Source organism: Pristiophorus japonicus, chromosome 8, assembly GCF_044704955.1.
Source record: "Pristiophorus japonicus isolate sPriJap1 chromosome 8, sPriJap1.hap1, whole genome shotgun sequence".
In the NCBI taxonomy this organism is placed as follows: domain Eukaryota; kingdom Metazoa; phylum Chordata; class Chondrichthyes; family Pristiophoridae; genus Pristiophorus; species Pristiophorus japonicus.
Window position 1 is genome coordinate 182957812 of NC_091984.1, and position 12717 is coordinate 182970528.

At 47.5% G+C, this 12717-nt stretch overlaps 1 protein-coding gene across 1 annotated transcript in view; it reads left to right on the top strand.

Annotated features, from left to right (window-relative positions):
* The window catches only part of LOC139269231 (solute carrier family 2, facilitated glucose transporter member 11-like), a 133559-nt gene extending 121091 nt beyond the window's left edge, over positions 1–12468 (top strand). The window contains exons 14-15 of the mRNA XM_070888321.1: positions 7825–7952; positions 11685–12468. Coding sequence (XP_070744422.1) covers positions 7825–7952; positions 11685–11888 — 332 coding nt within the window. The 3' untranslated portion in view covers positions 11889–12468. The remainder of the gene's footprint in view (positions 1–7824; positions 7953–11684) is intronic.
* The last annotated feature ends 249 nt before the right edge of the window (positions 12469–12717 follow it).

Consider the following 12717-nt stretch of genomic DNA (forward strand, 5'->3'; position numbering starts at 1 on the left):
ATACAGGATGGTGAGCTGTCCAACTGGAACTAGAGCAGTATATATTGAGGAAAGGCCAGAAGGGATATTGCAGGGGACAGGTAGGGAAGCTGTGGTTGTAGTTCATATAGGAGTAAATAACACGGACAAATAATTTAGGAGCCCTAAAAGCCACATGAGTATTGGCTCATAACTCGGCATAATGCAAAGTGATGTTCTCTGGTATACTTACTATTTGAGAAAGGAGAGGGGAGTTCACCAAAAGAATTGACGAGATAAACAAGTGGGTAATAGCCTGGGGCAACAAAAATGCTGCCTTCATCAGTAAGTGGGAATCCTTCCAGACTAAAAAGACAGGCTACACTTAAATCAAGGAGGGACAGGGTCTTGTGAGGAATCTTGAGACAGCAATAGGAAATATTTAAACTGCCTGGGTGGGGGTAGGGGAGCAGGCAGTCGAACTGGTAGGTATGGACACAGATACCCAGAGAGATACACAGAAATCAGGTGTAAAGTCCTGTCCCCTCAGTACAGATTCACACGAGGCATGTAGTGAAGTCAAGGTCACTCTGGACCTGCACCTTTATTTCACAGCTCTGGAATGCTGCACTTGCCTGAGACCTGTCCTTATATACCTGTCTCTTGCAAGAGTACCCCTGGTGGTAAGGTATGCTGGTGGTTACAGGTCATATCTTATTACAGTCATGTATAGCATGTTGGGATACAGTTATATATGATAATGTAAGATACATGACATCACCCTCCCCCAAGGTCTTATTGTCTTTATAGGTTCAGTCTCTCAGGTGGTCTACGCTCTCGCGTGGAGCGTCTGAGTTGTGATTCAGTTGTTTGCCTTGGTGTCTGTTTTTCTTTGGGTGTGGTTGCTGGTATCTCGCCTGGGCTGTCTGTTTCGATTAGTGTGATTGTTGTTGACTCGCCTGGGCTGTCTGTTGGGATTGCCCTTTCCTCAGGTTGTTCCCTTTGTCTGTCGACCAGGTGTGGTGCGAGTTCCACATTGTAGTCTGCCTCTGGTTCCGCAGTGTTGTTGGTAAATCTGCTTTTGACTTGGTCTACATGCCTCCGGCAGGTTTTGCCATTGTCCATTTGTACTACCAGTAGCCTGTTTCCTTCCTTGCCCGTTACTGTCCCTGCAAGCCATTTGGGACCCCTGCCATAGTTTAGTACAAACACTTTGTCCCCTATCTCATTCCATCTCCCCCTCGAATTTCTGTCATGGTACTCAGTCAGCTTATGGCGCTTTGCCTCAGCGATTTCATGCATGTCTGGGAGGATTAATGAGAGCCTTGTTTTTAAAGTCCTTTTCATCAACAGTTGCGCGGGGGGGATCCCAGTCAGTGAGTGTGGACGAGATCTGTATGCCAGCAGCAGTCGCGACAGGCGACCCTGCAGCATGGGACCTTGGATTTTAAGCATGCCTTGTTTAATGATTTGCAATGCTCTCTCCGCCTGGCCGTTGGAGGCCGGCTTGAACGGTGCCATCTTGACGTGATTTATGCCGTGGTCAATTATAAAGTCTTGGAATTCTACACTGGTGAAGCACGGACCATTGTCACTGACCAATATGTCAGGGATTCCGTGCGTTGCAAACATGGTTGTGAGACTCTCCACAGTGGTGGAGGTTGTGCTCGAGTTTAAAATGGTGCATTCGATCCACTTTGAAAATGCATCTACAACTACGAGGAATATTTTGCTCATGAATGGGCCCGCATAGTCTACGTGCACCCGCGACCACGGTTTGGTAGGCCAGGGCCAGGGGCTCAGTGAAGCCTCCCTGGGGGCATTACTGAGTTGGGCACAAATGGTGCACCTTCGGACGCAGAGCTCCAAGTCCGCGTCAATACCAGGCCACCAGACATGGGATCTGGCTCTGGCCTTCATGAGAACGATCCCCGGGTGCTCGCGGTGGAGCTCCCGGACAAATGCCTCTCTGCCTCGCAGAGGCATGACTACTCGGCTGCCCCACCTCAGGCAGTATGCTTGTAGTGATAGCTCATACATGCGCCTGTGAAAGGGTTTTAATTCCTCGGGGCAGGCATCGCGAGCCTCTGCCCAGTCACCGGTTAGGTCACATCTTTTTACAAAGGATAATGTGGGGTCGCTGGCCGTCCAGACTCTGATTTGGCGAGCTGTCATGGGCGAACCTGTGGACTCAAAGGCATTGATTGCCATGACTAGCTCATAGTCCTGTTCGTCAGACCCTTCCGTGGTCGCCAGGGGTAGCCTGCTGAGCGCATCGGCACAGTTGTCTGTGCCTTATGGTATAGTCGTAGGACGCCAGACTGAGTGCCCACCGCTGAATTCGCGCTGAGGCGTTGGCATTTATTGTCTTGCTCTCGGATAGGAGGGACGTGAGGGGCTTGTGGTCGGTTTCTAACGCGAACTTGGCCCCGAAAAGGTATTGGTGCATCTTTTTGACACCGTACACGAACGCGAGCGCCTCCTTCTCTACCATTCCGTACCCGCGCTCCGCCTGCGAAAGTGACCTGGAGGCATTACCTATGGGTTGTAATTTGCCCGCACTATTGACATGTTGCAAAACGCACCCGACCCCATACGCTGATGCATCGCATGTGAGAACTAGCTTTTTACCTGGGTCAAAGAAAGTCAAAACACCGTTGGAACACAGAAGGTTGCGTGTCTTATTGAAGGCGCGTTCCTGGGCGTCCCCCCAAAACCAATCGCACCCCTTCCTGAGTAGCACATGGAGAGGCTCCAGCAGCGTGCTTAAGTTCTGCATAAAGTTCCCAAAGTAATTGAGTAGCCCGAGAAAGGCGCGCAGTTCTGAGACATTCCGGGGCCTGGGTGCCAGGCGAATTGCTTCTGTTTTGGACTCTGTTGGGTGGATTCCATCAGCGGCAATCCTTCTGCCCAAAAATTCAACCTCGGGTGCGAGAAACAGGCACTTGGATTTCTTGACTCGTAGGCCTACCCGATCCAACTGCTTTAGCACTTCCTCCAAATTGCGGAGATGGGAGTCGGTGTCCCTGCCCATGATAAGTATGTCGTCTTGAAATACAACCTTCCCCGGGATGGACTTGAGCAGACTCTCCATGTTGGGCTGGAATATGGCAGCTGCCGACCTGATGCTGAATGGGCATTGATTGTACATGAAAAGGCCTCGATGTTGATGGTAGTGAGTAGCTTGGATTCCTCGGTCAACTCTTGCGTCATATACGCAGATGTGAGGTCTAATTTTGAAAAAAGTTTACCTCCAGCCAATGTGGCAAATAAGTCCTCTGCTCTGGGCAGCGGGTACTGGTCCTGTAGGGAGACTCTGTTTATGGTAGATTTGTAGTCCCCACAGATTCGTACGGATCCATCAGGCTTCATGACTGGGACGATGGGACTTGCCCAGTCGCTAAATTCTACAGGTGATATAATGCCTTCCCGCAGAAGCCTGTCTAGTTCGTGTTCAATCTTTTCCCTCATCACATAGGGTACAGTTCTGGCCTTGTGATGGACCGGTCTAGCATCCTGTGTGATGTAGATTTTGACTTTGGCCCCTTTGAAAGTGCCCACACCTGGCTGAAAGACATGTTCAAATCACTTTATAACTGTTGAGCAGGAGGTCCGTTCTTCTAATGACATGGCATGGACATCATCCCATTTCCAGTTTAGTTTTGCCAGCCAGCTTCTCCCCAGCAGTGCTGGGTGGTCTCCGGGGACAATCCACAGGGGAAGTCGGTTCACTGTCCCTTTGTTTGTGACAGAGAGCATGGTGCTGCCAAGGACTGGTACAATTTCTTTGGTATAGGTCCTTAGTTTGGTGTCGACCCTTGTGAGTTTTGGTCTGTCTCTTTTATGCAGCCACAGTTGTTCAAATTGTTCAGCGCCCATGAGAGATTGACTCGCTCCCGTATCCAGCTCCATGTTGACAGATATCCCGTTGAGTAGGACGCTCATCATTATAGGAGGCGAAATGTTGTAGGAGCAGCGGCCATTGATCGTGTTGACCCGCTGCACATCGGTGTCCCGGGTACTGTCCCCACCATCTTCTGGTCCGCTTTCCGACCCATCCGATTTGTATACCAGCCGAGCTGCTGGTTTTTTGCACATGTGGGCCAAATGCCTTGCATATTCACAATTTCTGCAAACAGCCTGCTGAAATCGACATCCCCTTGACGAGTGCCCACCCCCACACCTCCAGCACAGATCTGTTCCATTGTTTAAAGTGTTCCCAAAGAATGAGCTGCATCTGGCTGATCTCTCTTGAGCTTCTCTCAGTTTGTAGCTGATTGCTCGCATTGTGGGTTGATGAGGTGTGAACCGTTCCTGTGGCCCTTGATGGCTTCTGCCTGCTGTCGAGAGCCTGTTCTCCTGGTTTTGTCTGTGTGTGGGGGTAGCAGCTTGTTTAGTGCTGTGAACTTCTTGTTCCAATATTTCGTTAGTTGTCGTACCTGCATTGTAAATCAACCTCGTTTCTTCTTTCCCTACCAAGAATGTCTGTGCAATCAGTGCTGTTGCCTCTAAGGTCAGGTTCTTGGTTTCTATGAGCTTTTGGAATATGCCTGCGTGGCCTATTCCTTCAATGAAAAAGTCTCTCAGCATTTCTCTCCTCAGTTCATCGGAGAACTCACATAAACTAGCCAACCTCCGAAGTTCCGCCACGAAGTCGAGTATGCTCTGGCCCACACAGCGTCTGTAGTTGTAGAACCTGTGTCTGGCCATGTGTAGGCTGCTTGCTGGCTTCAGGTGGTCTCTTACCAGTTTGCTCAATTCTTCAAACGACTTTCTTGCTGGTTTCTCGGGTGTCAACAGATCCTTCATTAAAGCGTATGTTTTTGAGCCACAGCTGGTCAAGAGATGGGCTCTTCTCTTGTCTGCCTTATCATCGCCTAACCAGTCTTTGGAGCCTTTCTGTAAAGTCCCCCCAATTGTCTCCCGCATTGTACTTTTCATCTGATCCGTTGTTCGCCAGTCTGTGGATTCTGTAATCCCGTAACTCGTCGCCACTGTAGAGTCCTGTCCCCTCAGTACAGATTCACATGAGGCATGTAGTGAAGTCAAGGTCACTCTGGACCTGCACCTTTATTTCACAGCTCTGGAATGCTGCACTTGCCTGAGACCTGTCCTTATATACTTGTCTCTTGCAAGTGCACCCCTGGTGGTAAGGTATGCTGGCGGTTACAGGTCATATCTTACTACAGTCATGTATAGCATGTTAGGATACAGTTATATATAATAATGTAAGATACATGACACCAGGGATATGCAGACACGGGGAACCTGATCGCTAGAACCATTAGAAATAAGACCCCGGTACTGGAGGCTATTGTGATGGTAGGAAACACCAGTGTGGAAATATCAAATACGATTTAATCCAGACGATGGAAATAAATATAACATTCAGCAGTTTATAGTGATTAGGAAATACAGTGGACTAAAATGTATCTCTCTGTCGGGGAGGTAAATGAAGTTGATCCTGGGGGAGGTAGAACGGTATTAAAACATCACTAATGCTAAAAACTCAAAGATTATACTGGGGGATATGCTATAGACCCCAGGTCAACATAAGAAGGAAGACAATTTGCTGTATGAAGAGTTAGTAAGGGTATGCGAGAACAAGAATATTAATTTCATGCGACACTTCAGTCAACCAAATATCAACTGGAAACATCCAAGATGTTAAGAGTCAGAGTTGGTAGATACTGTGCATGATTTAGAGCATAAGGGAAGCCACAAGAGACAATGCTCATCTTGATCTAGTATTCATTAATGACACAGGAAATGGACAATGACCACAGAATGATCAAGTTTAACATGATCTGGGAGTTAGAAATACCTTAAGACAGGTACATCATTTTTAAAAGAGCTAAATTCAATGGAATGAGGGAACAACTAAAGAAAATAGATTGGGGAAGTTTTTGGACAACACTTCGATGGAAGACAAATGGAACACCCTTTTAAAGGTAGAATGCCGGACATGCAGGCTAACTATATTCCCCAAACTAACAAGCTCAGAATGAACTAAAGTGACCCTAAATAGATCATCGAACAAATTAAAAGTGTGATAAAGAGAGAAATTATTCAAATCCTGCAGGGAGAAATGAGAGGGAGCCCATTTGGATAAATATGAAAAATTGCAGAAACATGTTAAAAAGGTGATCAAAGACAGACCTGAAGTTAACCTTAATAGTCAAAAATTCTTTCGGGAGGATAATCAGAAGAGATGAAAGTCATAAAAGATGCAAACTGACCTGAAACTAGGGATGAGCACAAAATAGTAACTATTTTGAGTGACTACTTCCTCCCAGTATTCACAAAGGAAGACTTGAGCAACATGGCTTCTCCAAACAAAGATATCCCAAGTAAAACCGATGACTTTATTATAACTATAGTCCAAGACAGGCCAATCAGGCTCCAAAACAATAAATCCCCAAGGATCAACTGAGTGCTGAAAGAGACTAGGGAAGAGATTTATAAAGCACTGACAATCATCATTATGAGGGAATCATTCAACACTGGGGAGCTACCAGAAGATTGGAAGCATATTCAAAAAGTTTATAAAACAGACACAAGGTACTACAGACCCTTCCATTCTATGTATTATGAAATTGATTATCAGGAATAAATTTGAGGGCCATCTATACATTAACAGTCTAGCAAACAAGAGTCAGAAGGGGAAGATCCTGCCTGACCAATCTCCTCAACTTCTTTGAGGAAGTGACAACCCAAGTGGATTGCGGTAATCCCAATGGCATGGATTACATCAACTCCCAAACGACTTGATAAAGTTCAACACAAAGGCTACTAATCTCAAAGTTGTAGGGATTCAGGGTAAATCCTGGGATTGGATAAGAAATTGGTCGATGGGTAGGAACAGCGAGTATTCATTAGGGGAGTTATGTTGGAGTAGGGGCAAGTACTGAGTGGAATGTCTCAGTACTGTGACCACTACTGTTTCTAATTTACATAAATGGCATGGAATCAGAAACTCGATGCAAAGTAGTCAAATATGCAGATGATGCCAAACTTGGAGACATAGTGGAATTAAAAGAGGCAGCTCAAAAATGACAGAATAAGTTGGACAAGATATGTAACTAGGCAGAAAAATGGCAGATGAAATTTGATACAGACAAAAATTGCACTTAGTAAGGAAAAATAGACGATGTGTAGTACTCCTTGAATGGTGTTGAGATAGCTAAGGATGAAACTGAAAGAGACCGACAAGTCTCAGTAGACTCGTTGTTAAACATGTTCAACCAATCAACAAGGCCAATAGAATACACACCCAAAACAGTGAAATATCAGTCACAGGAGGCAACGGCCAAATTTATAGTCCTCTTGTCAGACTGATGGGCTCCCTGTTGGTGGTTGGAATCCCAGTGGCTGCCTGCCAAGCATTGCAAAGGTGCCCTGACCCAGGAAATGGGTCAGTGTTGGAGCGGATTGGAGGGATGAGTAGAAGCCCTGTCCTTTCAAAGTTTTGTCTTGGACTATGTTTCTCCTTCCTTCTCTAATAGAATTCACCTGGTCTGTGCCTCCCCATAGTGACACCTGAGATCAGTAACTCAGCAGTGTGGGTAGTTGTATTATTGTACCTGTGTTGATGTTCCCAATTCGGCACCCCTGTAGCACAAATCGATTATAAGTATCCTTTTAAACAAGCATCATCTCGTCTCAATCTTGCACAGACAGGATATTTTCATTGTATATAGCAACAAGCTGTCTCTGAGGTGGCATCACAAACTTACACGTTCATTACCTGATGCTCCTTATCCAAACAGAGCTTATCCAATGGATTGATGCCCATTGTCTCAAACAGTCCAATCTCCACATTTACAGTTGAATGTTTTCAATGTGTTGTGTTTCTATTTCACCCAGGGGGTGTGACCAACACTGTGACGGGAGAGCTGTTCACACAGGACACACGCCCTGCTGCCTACATGATCAGTGGCGCCATGAACTGGATCAGCTTCTTCTTCATCAGTATAATATTCCCCTTTATTGTGGTAAGTACCTTCAGACAGACCTGGTAAGCCCATCAAGGTTTTTATCCACTGAAATCTTTCTGTTATATATGCAGACTATAGATATACTCTCTGTGTAGTCACTGTATAGTTGCATAAGATGGAGACGTTTTACCTGATGTACTTGCAATAAGGTTTACACTGTGTATATACTAGGCTGGCACCACTAGAGGGTGCAACTGGTGGAGACCGGGGTTTCCTGCCCCTGTGATAGTGGCTGTCTACCAGAGGGCACTGCGGTTGGAGACCTGAGGATCACCTGCATAGGTGTGCAGGCCCCAGTATAAAAGACTGTCCACCATGCTTGTGCCTCACTCTGGAGTTACGAATAAAGGACCAAGGTCATTACAGTTTGAGTACAACATGTTGCCTCGTAGAGTCATTCATAAGTACATTGCAGACATAATAACTGCCGATGAGAATACGGACTTTCACGCAATTATGGCTACCTTTGGCACACTAAAAGACTTCGCAGAGGGTGATGATTGGGATGCCTTCACGGAAAGGCTTGAGCAATATTTCGTGGCAAATGACCTGGCAGGGGAGATGGTCACATTGGCAGAGAAGCGCAAAGCTATACTGCTGACTAGTTGTGGGCTCGAGATCTACCGTCTCGTCAAGGACTTGCTGGCACCCACGAAGGCCAAGGATAAGACATACGATGAGCTGACTGAACTAATTCGCGACCAACTAAAACCAAAAGAGACCATCCTCACGGCCAGGCACAGATTCTACACTCACCGCAGACCTGAGGGCCAGGAGATTGCAAAATATGCTGCTGACCTCAGGAGACTTGTGTCACTGTGTGATTTTGGCACGCACCTCAACGAAGCACTGCGAGACATCTTCGTTATAGGAATTGGCCACGAGGGCCTCCTTCACAAGCTATTATCTGCCAACACCACGGTCAACCTGCAGAAGGCCATCAGCATCACTCAAGCGTTCATGACCTCGACCTGCAGCACCAAGCAAATTATTCATCCTGTGGACCCAAGTCCGGCAAATACTGTACACAGAATGGTGCCTTTCACAGACAAGACTGTAGAACGTGGCTCTGCCCAGGACAGAGAGCACAGACCTCAGGATTCCAGAACTCAGAGTCCGCCGAGGGGTGCTAATCGAGTAGCACCATGCTGGCGTTGTGGAGGAAACCATAGGGCTCACCAGTGTCGGTTTGCTGAGTACGTATGCAAAGCCTGTAACTCGAAAGGCCACCTCCAGCGTATGTGTAAAAGAAATACGACTCACCGCCTAGCAGAGGAGTCGGTAGATGACTTTGAATCCGGGGGGGAGTATGATGATTTGGCCAGAGAGGCAGCTCAGCCTCAAGAAGAAGTGTATGGCATGTATACCTGCACCACCATTTGTCCTCCAGTGAAGATTGAAGTCAAGATAAACGGCGTTCCAGTCTTCATGGAAGTGGACACAGGAACAAGCCAATCAGTGATGAGCCAGGATGCCTTTGAGAGGCTATGGAACGAAAAACAACCCGAACTGGTTCCAGTATAGGAAAAGTTGTGCACCAACACCAAGGAGCTGATCCCAGTCCTTCGTAGCGCAGATCTAAGTGCAATCCATAATGGCATGGTGCACAAGTTATCTCTGTGGATTGTTGCAGGTGATTGTCCAACGCTACTCGGAAGAAGGTGAATGGGGAAGATCCAGTGGAAATGGGAAGACCTCTTCACTCCAGCAATCGATGTCCCCTGAGCTCAGAGGCAGAGAAAAAACTCACCTTCGCTTGGGCCAGGCACCAGAGAACAGACCAGTGCAGCACCTGAGGCACAGACCATCTATCATGACTGTGTGGCAATGATCCGACCAGAATTATCTAAAAGTACCTTCCCGGCTCCCGTGGCAGGACTCCTGGGGAGGAAGATCGAATTCATAGGCACTCTTCCAGCTTTTGTAGCAGAATCGCGGGAGGGAAAGAACAAGGCAATCGACCTCGAGGACAGAGGCAAGATGGCGTCCCTACTGCAACGAGGTACAGCGTGGCTGAAAAAAAAGATGACCACGGCAATACCACAAAGTGCAACGCTGAAGGACCAACACGTGGTGTCTAACAAAGGATTTGATTGGGGTAAAGCCAGCAGGGTTCTCTTAAAGGAGGCCTGCAACCAACTGAACTTAAAGAGACATTGTATGCATGGCAATCAATGTAACGAACTGATTAAGATTGTGAACAAAATGTTGTTGCGAGATGTCGGTACTATCTCTAATGTAAAGAACAAAATGCTGTTGCGAGATGTGGGGAATAGAGTGTCCCCAAAAGTAGCAAGCAAGAGAATTCAGGAGAGTAAAGGTGCTGATCCTGATACCCTGCCCCAGGTCTATCCCACGCTGCAGACACCTGATGGCACTATTCGCCACGGACCTGGAAATGAAAATGGCGCCAATATGCGCAGTCGGCCACCGTTGCCCACCACCCGGGTGGAGACGGTGCAGCCCCCAGACCCAGTCGCTATCTCGGCCATGTCCAGGAGCGAAAGGTCAGAACCAACGAGTTCCCCATACGGGACCTGAAACAGCCAGGATCCCAACACCATTAGAGAGCAGGCAGAAGATTCTGTAGCCATCAAAGGAGGATAAGGAGACCACACACATCTGTGGCTCTGCCCACCACTAGGCAACGGCAAAGGCCCCGAGTCCTGGCTAGGTGAGCGAACCAAGCCCACCCCGCTAGCAGTGGGCACAGCGCCGCTATCAGACGACTAGGACCTCATCCGATTGCTCTGGAACCTGCGTCCTCGCATACCTGTACTGCTACCTCAGTACTTACCATGACTGAACTATGAATGCAATCTACCCAATCCTGGCGCACGACCGCAAAACGTAACGAATGTAAGTCACTGAACCAAGGTGTCATGATACAAACTGTAACTTCCTTTCTTTGTACCTGCACTGTGTCTGATCCTGTATCGGGCCTACTGCATGATCTCGTTGTGGGGGAGGGGGAAATGGATGTATGTAGCCATGGACACACACATGGATCACACCCAGAACCCACTGGAACCGCCACTGCATCATCGAACCATCCAAACTGGTAACCACTACCCAACGTTGTGGCAAAAGGACTTGGGGGTTAACAGGGAGAGAGCCAAGCCAAAGCACAGCCAAGGTGCAAGGGCTATTGGCACTTAAGTCTGGGGAGAGCTAAGCCAGAGCACATAGTGCAGTGGTAATCGCACAAAGGGCTTGGGGAAGAGTGATGTTATATAGATATACTCTCTGTGTAGTTACGGTATAGTTGCATAAGATGGATACTTGTTACCTGATGTACTAGCAATAAGGTTTACACTGTATATACTAGGCTGGCACCACTAGAGAGTGCAACTGGTGGAGACCGGGTTTTCCTGCCCCTGTGGCAGAGGCTGTCCATTAGAGGGCACTGCAGTGGGAGACCTGAGGGTCACCTGCATACGTGTGCAGGGCCCCGTAGAAAAGGCTGCCCACCATGCTTGTGCCTCACTCTGGAGTTATGAATAAAGGACCAAGGTCACTACAGTTTGAGTACAACACATTGCCTCGTGGAGACATTCATAAGTACATTATAGACATAACACTTTCCACTGTACTTCCCACACCTAAATCACTGGTCTAGAGGGGGGTGCAGTGGAATAGGTGCACCGTGCTCTCCGCTCTCCTGTGTTGTTCTTTAATGTGTTCAGTTTTATTTTACATACGCTCAGTGTTGTGTGGTTTGCTTGGCAGGAGGGACTGCAGCAATTCTGTTTCCTCATCTTCCTGTTCGAGTGCCTCCTGGTGACACTGTTCGTCTACATCATCCTACCAGAAACTAGAAACAAGTCCTTCCTGGAGATCGAGAAGGAATTTCAAGCACGGAATTTCAAGGGTGGAGTCCCGGCAGAAATATCGGAGGGTATCGTGGGAGACATGCTGATGACAAATTTTTGAAAACCTTAAGCAGTGTCCAGACAGTCAGCTCAGTTGATAGCCCCTTTGTTCCTCTTGCACCATGTTGTGGAGCATGTCAGATTGCCCCTCTTTAAGCACCGTAACGTGTCTCTTCTGTACGCGTGCATTGTTTCCGCAAGTCTGCAGAAGGGGCGACCGGCAGTGCCTTATTGCGATATGTGTGCGCGCTAGGTCCGTGCAGCAGAGCAGGTCTCCAGTCGTCTTGGTTAATCCTTGCCACTGGACCAAGACCGAGCTCTGTCAAGCCGAGTGGTGGCTGGTGTGCAACCACACGTTAAAAAAAAATCCACGCACAGGCATCTTCCACCCTTCAACATGTAGTTCGGGACCTGGAATATTAGGTCCATCATTGAAACACCTGCGAACTCATCCCTTGGCGTGGAAGCAAGTCACCCTCAATACGAGGGAGCGCCTATGATATGATTTGAGAAAGTTCAGCCAGCGTGAGCTGGGACGCCGGCACATTTTACTATGGTTGCGACGGCACTGCATAGCACATGCAGTCGAAATGTTAAAAGAACTTTGCCAGCCACTGATTACTAGATGATTAAAAACCAGAAGTGCAGGTCTTTAAAAAAGTTTTAATAATTTAAAAAGTTTTAACTCGCACAGAGAACTGTAATTAAATGTACTGATATGGATATATAAAATAAAAGCCCATTTCTTTGCCTAGTATCTCCTATGCAGAACCGATTGCTTTCAGCCGCTGAACGTGTCCTGGTTCCACTCAGCTACAAATCTCCCGCTGAAACATCACACCAAACTCCGGAAATGTTCGCAATGTGGTTAAGGGTAATGAAGTGCTTTC